Source organism: Mustelus asterias, chromosome 29 (genome assembly GCF_964213995.1).
Source record: "Mustelus asterias chromosome 29, sMusAst1.hap1.1, whole genome shotgun sequence".
NCBI lineage: Eukaryota > Metazoa > Chordata > Chondrichthyes > Carcharhiniformes > Triakidae > Mustelus > Mustelus asterias.
The window spans coordinates 7,172,871-7,193,693 of NC_135829.1; the positions used below are offsets into that span (position 1 = coordinate 7,172,871).

The 20,823-nt window shown below is 49.2% G+C and overlaps 1 protein-coding gene across 1 annotated transcript in view; it reads right to left on the minus strand.

Moving 5' to 3' along the window:
• Positions 1-15,195, minus strand: part of fbxo22 (F-box protein 22) — a 36,899-nt gene extending 21,704 nt beyond the window's left edge. Inside the window, exons 1-4 of the mRNA XM_078200087.1 lie at positions 14,977-15,195; positions 12,617-12,761; positions 4,995-5,079; positions 3,245-3,358 (exon numbers count right to left, since the gene is read on the minus strand). Coding sequence (XP_078056213.1) covers positions 3,245-3,358; positions 4,995-5,079; positions 12,617-12,761; positions 14,977-15,086 — 454 coding nt within the window. The 5' untranslated portion in view covers positions 15,087-15,195. The remainder of the gene's footprint in view (positions 1-3,244; positions 3,359-4,994; positions 5,080-12,616; positions 12,762-14,976) is intronic.
• Between the last annotated feature and the right edge of the window lie 5,628 nt (positions 15,196-20,823).

Sequence of the window (20,823 nt, forward strand, 5' to 3'; positions counted from 1 at the left end):
ATTGGCCATGGTAAATGTTTGGGGGTACAGGGAGTTGCGGGGGAAAGAGGGCCTGGGTAAGATACTCTGTCAGAGAGTCGGTGTGGACTTGATGGGCCGAATGGTCTCCTTCTGCACTGTAGGGATTCTATGAAGCAGCTAGCGTGTGCTATCAGCAGCATATTGAAGAGATTTCCATTCCAATTGCACAGTCCCTTTGCAGTATACTAGAATTAGAACATATGGCCGTAGGAAAAACAATTTATTGCTTCACTCCTCAAGGCATGCACTGGGCAATTTGCATCTTGCGCAAGAATGCAAAGCTGGACAGATGTCCAAGCATTTGCTTCTCAGCCACGCTGAATAAGTCTTGGATTTTACATATAGCATCGATACAGGTCCAAATCTTGTTGGCAAACAAGTTGGTTGGATAGATTCCATTCTTAAAGTTATGAAGCCAATGCTCAGAATGTACCGGGCAAACCCATTGCTTGCTTGCTCCAAAAACCAAATTCTAAATCCAATTCAAGGTTTTCAAACCTCCAGATTGCAGATCATGAAACCTAACCACAGTTTACAAAGCAAACTAACAGAAGCTTGATAAAACATGCACGATGACTCCCTGCTAAAATGTGTGAATTTTGACACTATCTGGTGGACAGCTCAGCAAAGCATGCTTGGGGAAAAAAGTAGCGAGGGATCCCACTACGAAAAGGCAAACTTGGGATTCCTGCTGGGAAACATGCACTTGTCTGTTGGAAGAGGGCAGTAGGAGGCTCAGCTCCATTGCCACTCCAACAGCCGGAGGACATTCCCATTCTGGGCAACATCAGAAATGACTGCAAAAGAGGCACAGAGGAGGTCATTCGGCCTCTCTTGTCCATGTGGACTCTCTGCAAGAGCAACTCAGCTTGTCCCACTCAGAGAACCCTACAGTGCAGAAGGAGGCCATTCGGCCCATCGAGTCTGCACCGACCACAATCCCACCCAGACCCTATCCCCATAACCCCACACATTTACCCTGCTAATCCCCCTGACACTAAGGGGCAATTTAGCATGGCCAATCAACCTAACCCACACATCTTTGGCGTGTGGGAGGAAACCGGAGCACCCAGAGGAAACCCACCCTGTTCCCACAGCACTGCAAACTCTTCAGATAATTATCCAATTTCCTTTTGAAAGCCACAATTAACTTTTCCCCCATCACCATCTCAGACAGTACATTCCAGATCCTAACCACATGCTTTATCATAGATCATAGAATTACCATAGAAACCCGACAGTGCAGAAAGAGGCCATTTGGCCCATCGAGTCTGCACCGACCACAATCCCACCCAGGCCCTACCCCGATATCCCTACATATTTACCCACTAATCCCTCTAACATACACATCTCAGGACACTAAGGGGCAATTTTAGCATGGCCAATCAACTTAACCCGCACATCTTTGGACTGTGGGAGGAAACTGGAGTACCCGGAGGAAGCCCACACAGACACGAGGAGAATGTGCAAACTCCACACAGACAGTGACCCAAGCTGGGAATCGAACCCAGGTCCCTGGAGCTGTGAAGCAGCAGTGCTAACCACTGTGCTACCGTGCCGCCCCGAAAATGAAAACACTTTTCCCTTGTCTTTTACCATTCACTTTAAAATCAGAGGCCCTTGGTTCTCAATCCTTCGGCAAGAGGAAGTTTCTCTCTATCCACTCTAACCCCCAGCCATGATTATGAACACATCTAGTAAATCTCTTCTCGACCTTCTCTTCCCTAAGGAGAACAGCCCCGTTTCACCAATGTACCAAAAGTACCTCATCCTTGCAACCATTCTCCTCAATCCTCCTTTGGAGGCAGTCGAAAGGAGATTCGCCAGGCTAATTCCTGGGGCGAGAGGGTTGTCCCATCAAGAGCTAAAGGGATAGAATATAAAGATAAGGCAGTATTGTTGCAACTGTACAAGGCATTGGTGAGGCCGCACCTGGAGCATTGTGCACAGTTTTGGTCCCCTTATTGGAGGAAAGATGTAGTGGAGGCAGTTCAGAGGAGGTTCACGAGATTGATTCCAGAGATGAAGGGTTTGTCGTATGAAGAGAGATTGAACAGTTTAGGCCGATACTCTCTGGAATTTAGAAGAATGAGGGGAGATCAAATTGAGGTACATAAGATGATAAAAGGTCTGGATAAAGTAGACGTGGAGCGGATGCTTCCTCTTGTGGGACATTCTAGGACGAGAGGTCATAGTCTTAGGATAAGGGGCAGCAAATTTAAAACAGGCTTGAGGAGAAACTACTTCTCCCAAAGGGTCGTGAATCTGCGGAATTCGCTGCCCCAAAGTGCGGTGGATGCTGGGACGGTGAGTAAATTTGATGAGTTAGACAGATTCTTAATTGGTAATGGGTTGAAGGGTTATGGGCAGAAGGCAGGAAAATGGGGATGAGGAGCATATCAGCCATGATTGAATGATGGAGTGGACTTGATGGGCCGAATGGCCTAATTCTGCTCCTATATCTTATGAAGAGAGAAAAAAATTGCCTGGGTCTGTATTCCTTGGAGTTTAGAAGGGCGAGTGGTGACCTTATTCAAACATATAAAGATCCTGAGGGGGCTGGACAGGGTAGATGGTGAGATGTTTTCACTAGTGGGAGATTCTCGAACAAGGTACAAGAGCTACATGGCTACAAGATAAAGGGCCGGTCATTTATAACTGAGGTATGTAGAAATTTCTTCTCGCGGAGGGTGGCGAATCTCTGGAATTCTCTATCCAAAGGGTAGTGGAGGCTGGATCATTAGAAGTATTTAAAATGGAGGTGGATAAATATTTGATAGATCGAGGAATAGAGGGCTATGGGGGAAATGGCACAGAAAAGGAGTTGAGGCCGGCATAGATCAGCCATGATAGTATCGAATGGATGGACAGGCTCGAAGGGCCTGGTGGCCTACTCCAGCTTCTATCTCTTGTGTAAATCTTCTCGCCATCTTTTTGCCTTCACATCTGCAGTAAAGTACGGTTCCCAGAATTGGCTGTAAATCCGCAGTTGCAGTAATACTAAGCAGTCTCTCACTCAACATCACAGCAGATGCCTCAGGATGGGAGTACGTCAAAGATGGAATTTTAATTTTAATGCTTTTTCTTATTTTCTGATTCGGAACAACAACAGGAATTTTTAACATTTAATCTCTTCAATACTTGATTTCAGTACACCTCACGCAGATCAGTCACACAAGCACTAACCAGCACACACAAGGAACTCGCAAGAGATGCCACTCACAGACAATTCCAGGGCAGCTGACACCCACTGTTTTGCACTCCAAGGGTAGCAAGCTCTCCAGTTTTGCTGCCACTTCTGCATCCTTGCTTTTCTTTGACAGTCCATCTCTTCTCTCTGCAACATTCAAATTAAGAGAGGAGGGACAAGTACCAGCTACACTCTTATATACACATTCGTGCAAATACAGCACACGCGGGGAAGATGTTTCCATTAATGTTCTCCATTAAGGAGAGACTAGGATCCGAGGGCATAGCCTCAGAGTAAAGGGACGACCCTTTAGAACCGAGATGAGGAATTTCTTCAGCCAGAGGGTGGTGAATCTGTGGAATTCATTGCCACAGAGGAGGCTGGGTCTTTGAGTGTATTTAAGACAGAGACAGATAGGTTCTTGATTGGGAAGAGGATCAAAGATTACGGGGAAAGAGGCGGGAGAATGGGGTTGAGAAACTTATCAGCCATGGCTGAATAGAGGAGCAGACTCGATGGGCCGAATGGCCTAATTCTGCTCCATACCTTATGGTCTTATGAATAATGACTGAACCAAACGGCAGTAAAACGGGTCTTTTAAGAGACTCCTGGATGAGTACATGGGACTTAATAGGATGGAGGGCTATAGGTAGGCCTAAAAGGTAGGGATATGTTCGGCACAACTTGTGGGGCCGAAGGGCCTGTTTTGTGCTGTAGTTTTCTATGTTTCTAAAACATCATCTGGCAGCCCAACTATTTGGCGTTAAGCCAGATATAAACAAACAGGTACAATTAACAAGTGAATAATAAAAGGTTTCAATAACATGAGGCTGCCTTAAATCCTACGCACACATTGGATCTGAAAGCGCAACGGAAAAGTTTTTAAGCAACTATTTGCAAAGTACAACATCTGGAAAGTACTATTTCCCAGCTTTTGAGGTATAAATTTTGAGAACGCGCGAATGAAATTTCTCTTAAACAGGGGAGTGTCGGCTTTTGTCTCGGACCATCAGCCAGTGGATCAAATTGTAACAGCCTTGAAGCCTTGGGCATTAGCTCCGGGGTAACAAGTATAACGTCTGGTTTGCATGAAAAAAGGAATTGCCATTAGTTTTAAAGGGAAACCTCTTCAAGTAAAGGTAAAGTTAAGTTTATTTATTAGCGTCACAAGTAGGCTTACATCAACACTGCAATGAAGCTACTGTGAAAATCCCCTAGTTGCCATACTCTGGTGCCCATTCGGGTACACAGAGGGAGAATTTAGCACAATTTGGCCAATTCACCTAACCAGCATGTCTTTCGGACTGTGGGAGGAAACCGGAGCACCCGGAGGAAACCCACGCAGACACGGGGAGAACGTGCAGACTCCGCACACAGACAGTGACTCGAACCCCTGGTCCCTGTCGCTATGAAGCAGCAGTGCTAACCACTGCGTCGCCGGGCCACCCTTGGAGAGCAGTGCGAATCAGAAACTCGCCACCGTCAAGAGCAGTGGAGGCAAACCCAACGGACGCATTTGAAGGGAAGCTAGTTAAACATGAGGGAGAAAGGAATGGTTAGGACATCTTGATGGATTGGACGTGAGGGGTGGGAGGAGGCGGACGTGAAGCATAAACTGGAAATTATAGTCGCTACAAAAGAAATCAGGAGCGATTTACATCAAAATATAGTCACTCCCCTGCATTCAAATGAATTAACTCAATGTAAACATTTGTGTTATTTATACTGAAATTAATTCTCATCATTTAAATAAATTCATTTATGTCCAAAGTAAGTATTTCACCTTTCTTCCGCCTGTTAGAAGCCTGTGCGCTGAAAGTGTCAGTGCCAGCCATGTAGAGTACTGTATCTGGCAGTAGATAAACCTCCTATTTAGAAGGGAGAGAGAGAGACATAGTATTTATGGAACACACCGTCCCAACTACAGAACAGAAACTTGCTGAGAACCAGCCAACAATCACAACTAGGAGCAACACAAATTGCTTTTATTTTACAAGCAGATTAAGTTGTGTGGAAATTATCTGGATCCAAAACAGAGAAGGCTGAAAATTCCATCTCTAGTCAATGTTGAGTTCAATGGTCTATCACTCAAAGTGTCAAAATCGTCCATAAAGAGAGAGAGATAGGGGTTTGGCGTATCAGCTACGACTCTCACCAACTTTTACAGATGCACCACAGAAAGCATTCTTCCTGGTTGTATCACAGCTTGGCATGGGCTCCTGCTCTGCCCAAGACCGCAAGGAAACACAAAAGGGTCGTGAATGTAGCCCAATCCGTCACGCAAACCAGCCTCCCATCCATTGACTCTGTCCACACTTCCCGCTGCCTCGGCAAAGCAGCCAGCGTAATTAAGGATCCCACGCACTCCGGACATTCTCTCTTCCATTGGGAAAAAGATACAAAAGTCTGAGGTCACGTACCAACCGACTCAAGAACAGCTTCTTCCCTGCTGCTGTCAGACTTTTGAATGGACCTACCCTCGCATTAAGTTGATCTTTCTCTACATCCTAGCTATGACTGTAACACTACATTCTGCACTCTCTCGTTTCCTTCTCTATGAATGGTATGTTTTGTCTGTATAGCGCACAACAAACAATACTTTTCACTGTATGTTTAGACATGTGACAATAATAAATCAAATCAAAGTTGCTATGTGCTGTTTTGGTGTTGCCCGCGAGCAAAAAATGATCAGCTTCTTGCAATCCGCAAACCCCTTTTATCCCCCTTACAGCAATTAAACGCTGGCTGGCCTCAGACATGTGGCCTTAAGAGGACAAACTGTTTCAAGCACATCTTCACCGCGAAGCCACGGCTCCGTACCAACATGAATGCATAACATGCATCATTACACTTACTGTGAGCCAAGCCACAGGGGATTTAAATTTTGATGATGTTTTTAATTGACGCCTATTGGGTTTGATGTTTGGATTCAAAACGCAGCAAGGCAGTATGTATGGAGGATGGCACCCAGTAAGAATAGCAAGTAGGATCATTTGGAGGAGCGCTTTATAGGGGTTTTCTCCAGCCTCCCATCCATCGACTCTGTCTACACTTCCCGCTGCCTCAGCAAAGCAGCCAGCGTAATCAAGGACCCCGCGCATCCCGGACATTCTCTCTTCCACCTTCTTCCGTCGGGAAAAAAGATACAAAAGTCTGAGGTCACGTACCAACCGACTCAAGAACAGCTTCTTCCCTGCTGCTGTCAGACTTTTGAATGGATCTACCTCACACTAAGTTGATCTTTCTCTACACCCTAGCTATGACTGTAACACTACATTCCGCACTCTCTCATTTCCTTCTCTATGAACGGTATGCTTTATCTGTAGAGCGGGCAACAAACAATACTTTACACTGTATACTAATACATGTGACAATAATAAATCAAATCAAAATCAAAATGTGGGATCACTGGCAAGTCCAGCCTTTGCTGCCCATTGTTAATTGCCCGTGAACTGATTCTTCGATAAGAGGAACATCTTCTCTGTATTTAGACCATCCATGATCATAACCAATCATCTCTCAATCTTAGTTTCTCCAAGAACAGAGGGCAGTTCGGAATCAACCACATTGCTGTCGGTCTGGAGTCACATGTAGGCCAGACCGGGCAAGGACAGTAGATTTCCCTCCCTACAGGACATTAGAGAACCAGATGGGTTTTTCCGGCAATCAATGCTGAGCTTTGTTCATCCCAGTTTCAATTAATTGCATTTAAATTCTACCAGCTGCCGTGGTGGGATTTGAACCCTGGGCCTCTGGATTACTCGTCCAGTGACAGGACCACGACACCATCATCTCTCCTTTAATATAGTGGTACTGTTACTGGGGCTAGCAACCAAGATATCACGGATTCAAATCCCCTCATGCAAACTTGCAAAACTGACCCCAACAGTGGTCAAGTTGTTGTAAAAATACAACTGGTTCACTGAGGACCTTGCAGACCCTAGAAACCTGATTCCAGACCCGACTTTGAACGACTACAGCTAAAGAATGGACTGCCCTCTTTTTAGGTCAATCCAAATAAACAAACTCAGATTAAGTCAGGACAAAGTAAAAAGGGGCAGCTCCCCAAAAGGAGGAACTTCCACGGAATGGCAATCAGTGTCATATTGCTGCTCCGTACTGCACCAAATTTCTTCTTTGATTTATTATTGTTACATGTATTGGGATACAGTGAAAAGTATTGTTTCTTGCGCGCTATACAGACAAAGCATACCATTCATAGAGAAGGAAAGAAGAGACTGCAGAATGTAGTGTTACAGTCATAGTTAGGGTCTAGAGAAAGATCAACTTAGAGCGAGGTAGGTCCATTCAAAAGTCTGACGGCAGCAGGGAAGAAGCTGTTCTCGACTCGGTTGGTACGTGACCTCAAGACTTTTGTATTTTTTTCCTGATGGAAGAAGGTGGAAGAGAGAATGTCCGGGGTGCGTGGGGTCCTTAATTATGCTGGTTGCTTTGCTGAGGCAGCGGGAAGTGTAGACAGAGTCAATGGATGGGAGGCTGGTTTGCACGATGGATTGAGCTTCATTTATGACCCTTTGCAGTTCCTTGCGGTCTTGGGCAGAGCAGGAGCCATACCGAGCTGTGATACAACCAGAAAGAATGCTTTCTATGGAGCATCTGTAAAAGTTGGTGAGAGTCGTAGTGGACCATGCCCATCTTGCCTGACCTTCCAACTCAAGCCGGGCGAGATCCAGGCAGCGCAGCGTAAACTCGGGCTCCAGTGTCGAAGTCGAACATAGTTGCAGCAAAGGAGGACAGGCCCCATTTTTATTGCACAAGGTGCCGTGAAGCAGGTAAGTTTAGAGGTCCGACTGAAAATGACAGGCAGGGTGAAGACGGGTGTTTAAGCTTCATGGATAGGATTTGATGGTTTTGTTTGGGGGGGGGGGCGGTCGGAGTTCAGGGGGGCAGACATTAGGAGGAACTGGGTTGGTCAGGGATGGGGGAGGGTGGCGTTAGTCAGGTCGAGGATGAGTCAGGGCTGTGACTGGGGTGGTCGGGGGTGGGGCAGAAATCCCATGGAAGGGTGGGGAGGAGGGAGGGAACAGTCCCACTCCCATGCGGGAATGATCCAGATGATTAATAGTTTATTTCTTCTAACTTTTATTAAGAGTAACAATTAGTGTAACCTTGACTGCATCGTCCAAAGCAATTTAAGTTGCTTTCTTAGATCTTTCACAGCACAGCACAGTTGCCCAGGGGTGGTTAACAATTCTGGACAATTACCATGCAAATGCTCACCGAGCAAAGTCAGAGCGCATTATCCGACTGCACCTTTGGAGTAATTCTCAAATCCGACATCTGGGAGTCTGGAAGCCAAGGTCCCAGTCAACACAATAAAAATAAGGCTGGTTCGAAGTTAGGTTTGAAGGAAGAGATGATCAGGGAGCTTTGAGAGAGAGAATTCTACACCTAACAAGCTGAAAGAACAGTAGCTGGAGCCGGGGGCGAATGTACATGAGGCTGTCAAGATCCAAGGCCATGGAGAGATGGGTGTTACGGTGGCACAGTGGTTCGCACTGCTGCCTCACAGCGCTAGAAACCCAGGTTCGATTCCCGGCTTGGGTTCACTGTCTGTGCAGAGTCCGCACGTTCTCCCCGTGTCTGCGTGGGTTTCCTCCGGGTGCTCCGGTTTACTCCCACAGTCCGAAAGACGGGCTGGTTAGGTGCTAAATTCTCCCTCAGTGTACCCGAACAGGCACCAGAGTGTGGCGACTAGGGGATTTTCACAGTAACTTCACTGCAGTGTTAATGCAAACCTACTTGTGACACTAATAAATAAAATAAACACAAAGAGAGATGTAGAAACAAGGATGAGAATTTCATATCTGGGGTGTTGGGGAACTGATGACAAAGTAGGTCGGCGAGGACAGGGATGATTGGTGAGCAGCGCTTGGCGTGCGATCAGCAAAGAAAGCAAGATTCTGAATTACCTACTCTGATCAGGGTTAAGAACATCACTTAACATCAGCTTGGCTCAGAGGGCAACCTGTCCAGCTGGGAGGATACAATCTGGATTGATACTTGGGTTCACAAAGAGTCAAGTGAATGGTCCTCCTCCTTTGCTCACACTGAAATATTCGCTACATAAGGGTATAAAGGGGTGAAGGAGAAATCGAGTTACAGGCTTGAACAGCCAATCATGTCGAGCACTGCTGCCTCACAGCGCCAGGGGACTCGGGTTCAATTCCGGCCTCGGGTCACTATCTGGATGGAGTTCGCACATTCTCCCCGTGTCTGCGTGGGTTTCCCCCGGGCGCTCCAAAGATTAGGTGGATTGGTCATGCTAAATTGCCCCCTAGTGATTAAGGAGACTGGCAGGGTAAACACATGACGTTACGGGGATAGGGCCTGGGTGGGGTTGTTGGTGCAAGCTCGCTGGGCCGAACAGCCTACTTCTGCACTGTAGGGATTCTGTGATTTCAATAAATGGTGGAGCAGGTTTGTGATGTTAAATAACATAGAACATAGAACAGTACAGCACAGAACAGGCCCTTCGGCCCACGATGTTGTGCCGAGCTTTGTCTGAAACCCAGATCAAGCTATTTCCTCCCTATCATCCCGAAGTACTCCATGTGCCTATCCAATAGCTTCTTAAATGTTCCTAAAGTTTCTGACTCCACTATCCCTGCAGGCAGTCTATTCCACACCCCAACCACTCTCTGCGTAAAGAACCTACCTCGGACATCCTTCCTATATCTCCCACCATGAACCCTATAGTTATGCCCCCTAGTTACCGCTCCATTCACCCGAGGAAATAGTCTTTGAACGTTCACTCTATCTATCCCCCTCATCATCTTATAAACCTCTATCAAGTCTCCTCTCAACCTCCTCCGCTCCAAAGAGAAAAGCCCAAGTTCCCTCAATCTTTCCTCATAAGACCTACCCTCCAAACCAGGCAGCATCCTGGTAAATCTCCTTTGCACTCTTTCCAGTGTCTCCACATCCTTCTTGTAGTGAGGTGACCAGAACTGCACACAATATTCCAAATGTGGTCTCACCAAGGTCCTGTACAGTTGCAGCATAACCCCACGGCTCTTAAACTCAAACCCCCTGTTAATGAACGCCAACACACTATAGGCCTTCTTCACGGCTCTATCCACTTGAGTGGCAACCTTCAGAGATCTATGGATATGAACCCCAAGATCTCGCTGTTCCTCCACATTCTTCAGAACCCTACCTTTGACCCCGTAATCCACATTTAAATTTGTCCTACCAAAATGAATCACCTCGCATTTGTCAGGGTTAAACTCCATTTGCCATTTTTCAGCCCAGCTCTGCATCCTATCTATATCTCTTTGCAGCCTACAACAGCCCTCCACCTCATCCACTACTCCACCAATCTTGGTGTCATCAGCAAATTTACTAATCCACCCTTCAGCCCCCTCCTCCAAGTCATTTATAAAAATGACAAATAGCAGAGGACCAAGCACTGATCCCTGTGGCACTCTGCTGGTAACCGGTTTCCAGTCTGAAAATTTTCCATCCACACCACCCTCTGTCTTCTGTTAGATAGCCAGTTACCTATCCAATCGGCCAAACTTCCCTCTATCCCACACATCCTTACTTTCTTCATAAGCCGACCATGGGGGCTTTATCAAACGCCTTACTAAAATCCATGTATATGACATGAACTGCACTACCTTCATCTACACACTTAGTTACCTCCTCAAAAAATTCTATCAAATTTGTGAGGCAAGACTTGCCCTTCACAAATCCGTGCTGACTATCCCGGATTAAGCTGCATCTTTCTAAATGGTCGTAAATCCTATCCCTAAGGACCTTTTCCATCAACTGACCGACCACCGAAGTAAGACTAACCGGCCTATAATTACCAGGGTCATTTCTATTCCCTTTCTTAAACAGAGGAACCACATTCTCCAGTCCTCTGGCACCACCCCCGTGGACAGTGAGGACGCAAAGATCAATGCCAAAGGCTCTGCTATCTCATCCCTTGCCTCCCAAAGAATCCTAGGATATAACCTAACCTCATTCCTATCCAGTAGGATAAATGTACGAAAATATCCCAAGGCAATTTACAGACATAGCATCAGACAGAAATACCACAATACCAGAGAAGTTAAGTGGGAGGCGATGGCCTCGTGGTATCATCGCTAGACTATTAATCCAGAAACTCAGCTCACGTTCTGGGGACCTGGGTTCGAATCCCGCCACGGCAGATAGTGGAATTTGAATTCAATTTTTAAAAATCTGGAATTAATAAGAACCTACTGATGACCATGAAACCATTGTCGATTGACAGAGAAACAAATCTGGTTCACTAATGTCCTTTAGGGAAGGAAATCTGTTTCAGTTTATTTATTAGTGTCACTTACATTAACACTGCAATGAAGTTATCTGGTTCGCTAATGTCCTTTGGGGAAGTAAATCTGTTTTAGTTTACTTATTACTGTCACATGTAGGCTTACATTAACACTGCAATGAAGTTACTGTGAAAATCCCCTAGTCGCCACACTCCGGCACCTGTTCGGGTCAATGCACCCTAACCGGCACGTCTTTGGGTTGTGGGAGGAAACCGGAGCATCCGGAGGAAACCCACGCGGACATGGAGAGAACGAGCAGACTCCACACAGACAGTGACTCAAGCCAGGAATTGAACCCGGTCCCTGGCGCTGTGAAGCAGCAGTGCTAACCCACTGTGCCGCCCTGTCCTTACCTGGTCTGGTGCATGTGACTCCAGAGCCATAGCAATGTGGTTGACTCTCAATTGCCCTCCGAAATGGCCTAGCAAGCCACTCAGTTCAAAGACAACTAGGGATGGGGCGGCACTGTAGCACAAGTGGTTAGCACTGCAGCACAGTGGTTAGCACTGCTGCTTCACAGCGCCAGGGACCCGGATTCGATTCCCGGCTTGGGTCACTGTCTGTGTGGAGTTTACACATTCTCCCCATGTCTGCGTGGGTTTCCTCCAGGTGCTCCGGTTTCCTCCCACGTTCTGAAAGACGTGCTGGTTAGGGTGCATTGACCCGAACAGGCGCCGGACTGTGGCGACTAGGGGAATTTCACAGTAACTTCATTGCAGTGTTAATGTAAACCTTACTTGTGACTAATAAACAAACTTTTTATTTAACTTTACTTAAATGCTGGCCCAGCCAGCCACCCACATGTTCCATGAACGAATTAAAATAAAAATACAATTTTCCTTGAATTCAGTTTCATCCACTGGCGGAGGTGCTGATAAAGCAAGATGATTCTCTCGCACCTTTCACAATCCCAGGATGTCCCAAAGGAGTTTAGAAGTGAATTTATCTTTGTAAAATAATGCGTGGCTAACTGGCACTTCAGATCACTTTTTGCATCGTTTTAAATTTCCTCCATCCTTTACAGCAATGAACATCAGAGTACATAACAGCACCGGAAGCCATTCGGCCCATTGATTCTTACCTCCAAGTCAACAATCATTTTTTTCATCAGGAAATGATCGCCATCTTCCTCATCGATGTAAGTGTGGCCTTTCGTCGAGATCCACGATAGTCGTTGGTGCATCCGGAGCACCCTCCGCGCACAGTCCCTCCACAGCCTGCATACTCTGCAATATAATTCCTCAACGCTAAAACACAGAATATGGTGGAACTGGCTTTTGAGATGGTGTGGCAGGTGATGTGTGGTTACGGCTGGAGGCTGGTTGCCAGAGGGTGCGGGGCGCCGGTTCAGGTTGGCCAGGGGGAAAAGACCCCCGGCTGCTGAAGTGGATGGGGCACCAGGGCGCGAGTGCGGAAAGCGGGCAGCTGGGATGGATGGGGTTAGTAGCAGCTGGTTACCAGGTTTGGAGTTGGGGACCTGGTTCCTGGGAGCTTGAGAGAGATTAGGCAAGAGGTTGTGAATGGCATGGGGGAGGAGGCAGTGTTGGCCATTGGGAATGGGGTGCCAGTTCCCAGAGCAGGGGGTAGCAGGGTTCCAGGGATGGGGGGGGGGGGAAAGGGGGGCTGCCACTTGCCAGGGATGGGGGGGGGGCGCTGCCGCTTGCCAGGGATGGGGGGGGGGGCGCTGCCGCTTGCCAGGGATGGGGGGGGTGGCGCTGCCGCTTGCCAGGGATGGGGGGGGGGCACTACCACTTGCCAGGGATGGGGGTGGGGGTGCTGCCGCTTGCCAGGGATGGGGGTGGGGGTGCTGCCGCTTGCCAGGGATGGGGGGCAGGGGGGCACTGCCACTTGCCAGGGATTGGAGGGGGGTGGAGGGTGTGTTGCAGCTTGCCAGGGATGGGGGACGGGGGCACTGCCATTTGCCAGGGATTGGGGGATGGGGGGCACTGCCACTTGCCAGGGATGGGGGGCGGAGGCTGTCACTTGCCAGGGATGGGGGTGGGGGTGCTGCCGCTTGCCAGGGATGGGGGGCAGGGGGGCACTGCCACTTGCCAGGGATTGGGGGGGGGGTGGAGGGTGTGCTGCAGCTTGCCAGGGATGGGGGACACTGCCACTTGCCAGGGATGGGGGGCGGAGGCTGTCACTTGCCAGGGATGGAGGGAGGGTCCGCTGCCGTTTGCCAGGGATGGGAGTGGGGGCCGGTTAAGAACAAAGAACAATACAGCACAGGAACAGGCCCTTCGGCCCTCCAAGCCCGTGCCGCTCCCTGGTCCAAACTAGACCATTCTTTTGTATCCCTCCATTCCCACTCCGTTCATGTGGCTAACTAGATAAGTCTCAAACGTTCCCAGTGTGTCCGCCTCCACCACCTTGCCTGGCAGCGCATTCCAGGCCCCCACCACCCTCTGTGTAAAATATGTCCTTCTCATATCGGTGTGAAACCTCCCCCCCTTCACCTTGAACCTATGACCCCTCGTGAACATCACCACCGACCTGGGGAAAAGCTTCCCACCGTTCACCCTATCTATGCCTTTCATAATTTTATACACCTCTATTAAGTCTCCCCTCATCCTCCGTCTTTCCAGGGAGAACAACCCCAGTTTACCCAATCTCTCCTCATAACTAAGCCCCTCCATACCAGGCAACATCCTGGTAAACCTTCTCTGTACTCTCTCTAAAGCCTCCACGTCCTTCTGGTAGTGTGGCGACCAGAACTGGACGCAGTATTCCAAATGCGGCCGAACCAACGTTCTATACATCTGCAACATCAGACCCCAACTTTTATACTCTATGCCCCGTCCTATAAAGGCAAGCATGCCATATGCCTTCTTCACCACCTTCTCCACCTGTGACGTCACCTTCTAGGGATGGGGGGGTGGTGCCAGTTGCTCGGGATGGGGGGGGGGGGGTGCCGGTTGCTAGGGATGGGGGGGCGGTTGCTAGGGATGTGGGGGGGCGGTTGCTCGGGATGGGGGGGCGGTTGCTAGGGATGAGGGGGCCGGTTGCTAGGGATGGGGGGGCCGGTTGCTAGGGATGGGGGGGCCGGTTGCTAGGGATGGGGGGGGCCGGTTGCTAGGGATGGGGGGGGCCGGTTGCTAGGGATGGGGGGGGGCGGTTGCTAGGGATGGGGGGGGCGTTTGCTAGGGATGGGGGGGGCCGGTTGCTAGGGATGGGGGGGCCGGTTGCTAGGGATGCGGGGGCCGGTTGCTAGGGATGGGGGGACCGGTTGGTAGGGATGGGGGGGCTGCCGGTTGCTAGGGATGGGGGGGCCGGTTGCTAGGGATGGGGGGGTGCCGGTTGCTAGGGATGGGGGGGTGACGGTTGCTAGGGATGGGGGGGCCGGTTGCTAGGGATGGGGGGGTGCCGGTTGCTAGGGATGGGGGGGTGACGGTTGCTAGGGATGGGGGGGCCGGTTGCTAGGGGGTAAGGGGCAGGAATTACCTGGCGCTCCTCTGCAGCGACTTTGTCGGCAGGAAGGTCAGGATCCGCTCCACCACCTCGGCCACGTTGCTCAGCACCGAGCTGCCGCTCCTCAGGTGCGCGATGTCCATCGCTGCCGGGAGGGTGGGCAAACGGCGGAGGCTGCGGCCTGGTCCGCGCAGGCAACCGGGTGACGTGCAAGCCTGATGACGCTGCCTGCGGGGCGGGCGTTCCAATTTGGAGCGGAAATGCCCACTGGACGGAAGTGCTGACTGGGGGGCGGAAGTTCTCAGTGCGGGGCGGAGGTGCTGACTGGGGGCGGAAGTTCTCAGTGTGGGGCGGAAGTGTCCACTGAGGGGCGGAAGTCCCTCCAGCTACAGGACTACGCATGCGCTCACTGCCCAGCACTGTCCCCCTCCAGGCAATAAAGCAAATGTCCCCTACAGGGAGGAAGCTGTTGGCCTCTTTTAAGGTCAAACCAAATAAACAAACTCAAATTAAGTCAGGACAAAGTAAAAGGGGCAGCTCTCCAAAAGGAGGGGGAACAGCCCGAACAAAATTCAAAGTACAAAGGAAACTTGAAAACATCAAACTAAAATGTGATTATTCGGGTCGATAACCTGCGGTGCCCAACGGGCACGGAAGGCATCAACCGTGCCCGTGGACACCGCATGCTCCCTCTCCAGAGACACCTGGCCGCGAACGTAGCCACGGTAGAGGGGCAGACAGTCAGGATGGACGGCCCCCTCGATCGCCCACTGCCTGGACCTGTAAATGGTGCGTTTCGCCAGGCCCAGGAGCAGGTTCACGAGGAGGTCGCCATCCTGACCCTCCCCTCTCCGCACCAGGTGAAAGAACAGCCATGGTCTCATTGAATGGCGGAGCAGGCTCGAAGGGCCAGATGGCCAACTCCTGCTCCTAGTTCTTATGTTCTTATGAAGGTCCTCTGCACCCTCTCCAGTGCAATCATGGAAGTATCATAGAATCATACAGTGCAGAAGGAGGCCATTTGGCCCATCGAATCTGCACTGACTACAATCCCACCCAGGCCCTATCCCCATGATCCCATGCATTTACCCTCGCTAGTCCCCCTGGTACTAAGGGCAATTTAGAATGATCAATCCACCTAACCCGCTGTGGACTGTGGGAGGAAACTGGAGCACCCGGAGGAAACCCATGCAGACACGGAGAACATGCAAACTCCACACAGTCACTCAAGCTGGGAATTGAACTAGGATCCCTGGCGCTGTGAGGCAGCAGTGCTAACCACTGTGCCACCGTGCCACCCATAAACAAAGGGAGTGTTTTTTTTATTTGTTAGTATCACGAGTAGGCTTACATTAACACTGCAATGAAGTTACTGTGAAATCCCCTAATCACATCCTTGTCGAATGTTGCCACAAAATTGTTTTCAACGATGATTATTTTTCTAAGTTCAGAGACAAGGAATGCGTCAGAGTTGATGTCAGTCAGTGCTTTATTAGCTGGGTTGTCACCAGCACCTTAAGGAAGTAGAAGGTTAGCTTGTGTGCCAAGTTCTGATTGCCTGCTAGTACTGGAGTGACTATCACAAAGAGATGGCCTCAACCGGGATCTTGGGTTCATGTCACACTATCTGTAACCCCCACGACTTGCCCTGGGCTTGCAAAATCTCACTAACTGTCCTGGCTGGAGACAATACACATCTCTATGCTTAACCCTCTCTCCACTCACATTGTCTGTACCTTTAAGACTTGATTACCTGTAAAGACTCGCATTCCAACCATTATCTTGTAAATTGAGTTTGTGTCCATATATGCCCTGTTTGTGAACACAAGTCCTCACTCACCTGATGAAGGACCAGCGCTCCGAAAGCTTGTGCTGCCAGATAAACCTGTTGGGCTTTAACCTGGTGTTGTGAGACTTCTTACTGTGCCTACACCGGTCCAACGCCGGCATCTCCACATTATCACAAAGAGCACAGAATCAAATCCAGATGTAATACCCCTTGTTGACCACTAGTACTTGACCACTTGTTGACCACGGGACGCAGTGGACAGAGTACCCTTCGTTGTCCAGTACTTCCCCGGAGCGGAGAAGCTACGGCATCTCCTCCGAAGCCTTCAACATGTCATTGATGAAGACGAACATCTCGCCAAGGCCATCCCCACACCCCCACTTCTTGCCTTCAAACAACCACACAACCTCAAACAGACCATTGTCCGCAGCAAACTACCCAGCCTTCAGGAGAACAGTGACCAAGACACCACACAACCCTGCCACAGCAACCTCTGCAAGACGTGCCGGATCATCGACACAGATGCCATCATCTCACGTGAGAACACCATCCACCAGGTACACGGTACATACTCTTGCAACTCGGCCAACGTTGTCTACCTGATACGCTGCAAGAAAGGATGTCCCGAGGCATGGTACATTGGGGAAACTATGCAGACGCTGCGACAACGGATGAATGATCACCGCTCGACAATCACCAGGCAAGACTGTTCTCTTCCTGTTGGGGAACACTTCAGCGGTCACGGGCATTCGGCCTCTGATATTCGGGTAAGCGTTCTCCAAGGCGGCCTTCGCGACACACGACAGCGCAGAGTCGCTGAGCAGAAACTGATAGCCAAGTTCCGCACACACAAGGACGGCCTCAACCGGGATATTGGGTTCATGTCACACTATCTGTAACCCCCACAGTTGCGTGGACCTGCAGAGTTTCACTGGCTGTCTTGTCTGGAGACAATACACATCTTTTTAGCCTGTCTTGATGCTCTCTCCACTCCCATTGTTTTGTTTCTTAAAGACTCGATTAGCTGTAAGTATTCGCATTCCAACCATTATTCATGTAAATTGAGTCTGTGTCTTTATAAGTTCTGTTTGTGAACAGAATTCCCACTCACCTGAAGAAGGGGCTTAGAGCCTCGAAAGCTTGTGTGGCTTTTGCTACCAAATAAACCTGTTGGACTTTAACCTGGTGTTGTTAAACTTCTTACTGTGTTTACCCCAGTCCAACGCCGGCATCTCCACATCATGACCACTAGTAACCCATGTAACCCGCAGCTCAGTGGGTCACACTCTCATCTCTGTCAGAATGTGGCTGTTCAAACTCCCACTCCAGGGGCCTTGAACATAAATGGACTCCAGCGGCTCAAGAAGGCAGCTCACCACCACCTTCTCGAGGGCAGCTAGGGATGGGCAATAAATGCTGGCCTCACCAGCAATGCCCGCATCCCTTGAATGAATGTTTAAAAATTAGGTGGATTGGCCATGCTGAATTGCCCCTTAGTGTCCCAAGATGTGTAGGTTAGGTGGATTGGCCATGCTAAATTGTCCCTTAGTGTCCAAAGATGTGTAGGTTAGGTGGATTGGCCATGCTAAATTGTCCCTTAGTGTCCAAAGATGTGCAGGTTAGGTGGATTGGCCATGCTAAATTGTCCTTTAGTGTCCAAAGATGTGCAGGTTAGGTGGATTGGCCATGCTAAATTGTCCCTTAGTGTCCAAAGATGTGCAGGTTAGGTGGATTGGCCATGCTAAATTGTCCCTTAGTGTCCAAAGATGTGCAGGTTAGGTGGATTAGCCATGCTAAATTGTCCTTTAGTGTCCAAAGATGTGTCCATTAGGGGGATTGGCCATGGTGAGTGTATGGGGTTGATGAAAAAGGACGGCGGGGTGAAGAGGCACGGTGGCACAGTGGTTAGCACTGCTGCCTCACAGCTCCATGGATCTGGGTTCAATTCCAGTCTCGGGTCACTATCTGTGCGGAGTCTGCACATTTTCCCCGTGTCTGCATGAGTTTACTCCAGGTGCTCCGGTTTCCTCCCACAGTCCAAAGATGTACGGGTTAGGTGGATTGGCCATGGTAAATTGCCCCTTGGTGTCAGGGGGACTAGCTAGAGTAAATGCATGGGGTTGTAGGGATAAGGCCTGGGTGGGATTGTGGTCGGTGCCGACTCGATGGGCCGAATGGCCTCCTTCTGCACTGCAGGGATCCTATGAAGAGGGCTGATACCCTCAGTGCTGTGCTGAGGGAGTGCTGCACTGTCAGAAGTTCCCGTCTTTTGGATACGAGTCCCTGGAAGCTGAGAGAAGGTCCGGGGCCTGGAGATGCAGAAAGATTATTTGAACAAAGGTGAAGGTCAGGTAAAGCTGTACCCCAGAGCAAAGCTTCCAGCAAAGGAGAAAGAATGGAAAAATTACAGTAAAAAACCCAAAACTGCGGACAATTAAATCCTAGATAACCTTGACGACACAGTGACTTCTGCACCAAAAGTTCAGATACAATTACTCAAATGTCTGAACCTTCTGCTCATCAATCAGTGGGAAGTAGCTATTGAAACAGACCCTGGAGAACTAATTACAATGAATCAGCCAGACTTTTCCTGTTGAGAAAATTGTTCCTGTATATGATTTCCATTCATAATACATTTAAATAGATCTAATTATAGTCACATCTCTCAGAATGGTAACTGCTAATATGCAAATGAAAAATTAAATTTCATACTGGATTAAGCACTTAGTCAAGCCTTACTGCAGCACACAGCGACACATTATCCCTCATCTATTTTATAGGTTGGCAAAGCCCTGAAAAATCAGTCGTGATCTAATTGCTAAACAGACTTGAAGGGTTGAATTGCCAACTCATCATAGGATCCCGAGAGTGCAGAAGGAGGTCATTCGGCCCATCAAGTCCACGCCGACTCTCTGGCAGAGTATCTAACCCAGGCCCTTTCCCTCAGCTCTAACCGCTCAACCCCACACCCATGGTTAATCCATCGACGGGGAGACAGTGGCCTAGTGGTATTATCGCCAGACTATTAATCCAGAAACTCAGCTAATGTTCTGGGGACCCGGGTTTGTATCCTGCCACAGCAGATGGTAGAATTTCATAGAAATCATAGAAACCCTACAGTGCAGAAGGAGGCCATTTGGCCCATCGAGTCTGCACCGACCACAATCCCACCCAGGCCTTACCCCCACATATTTACCCGCTAATCCCTCTAACCTACGCATCTCAGGACTCTAAGGGGCAGTTTTTAACCTGGCCAATCAACCTAACCTGCACATCTTTGGACTGTGGGAGGAAACCGGAGCACCCGGAGGAAACCCACGCAGACACGAGGAGAATGTGCAAACTCCACACAGACAATGACCGGAGCCGGGAATCAAACCCGGGACCCTGGAGCTGTGAAGCAGCAGTGCTAACCACTGTGCTACCGTGCCGATTTGAATTCAATCAAAAAATATCTGGAATTAAGAATCTACTAGAAGGATGAGGGGGGATCTTATTGAAACTTACAGGATACTGCGAGGCCTGGATAGAGTGGACGTGGAGAGGGTGTTTCCACCAGTAGGAAAAACTAGAACCAGAGGGCACAACCTCAGGCTAAAGGGACGATCCTTTAAAATAGAGATGAGGAGGAACTTCTTCAGCCAGAGAGTGGTGAATCTGTGGAACTCTTTGCCGCAGAAGGCTGTGGAGGCCAGGTCATTGAGTGTCTTTAAGACAGAGATAGGTAGGTTCTTGATTAATAAGGGGATCAGGGGTTGTGGGGAAAAGGCAGGAGAATGGGGATGAGAAAAATATCAGCCATGATTGAATGGCGGAGCAGACTCGATGGGTCGGGTGGCCTAATTCTGCTCCTGTGTCTTATGGTCTTACTGATGACCATGAAACAATTACGATTGTTGGAAAAACCCATCTGGTTCACTAATGTCCTTTAGGGAAGGAAATCTGCCATCCTTACCTGGTCTGGCCTACATGTGACTCCAGAGCCACAGCAATGTGGTTGACTCTCAACTGCCCTCCAAGGGCAACTAGGGATGGGCAATAAATGCTGGCCCAGCCAGCGACCCCCATGTCCCATGAATGAATTTTTAAAA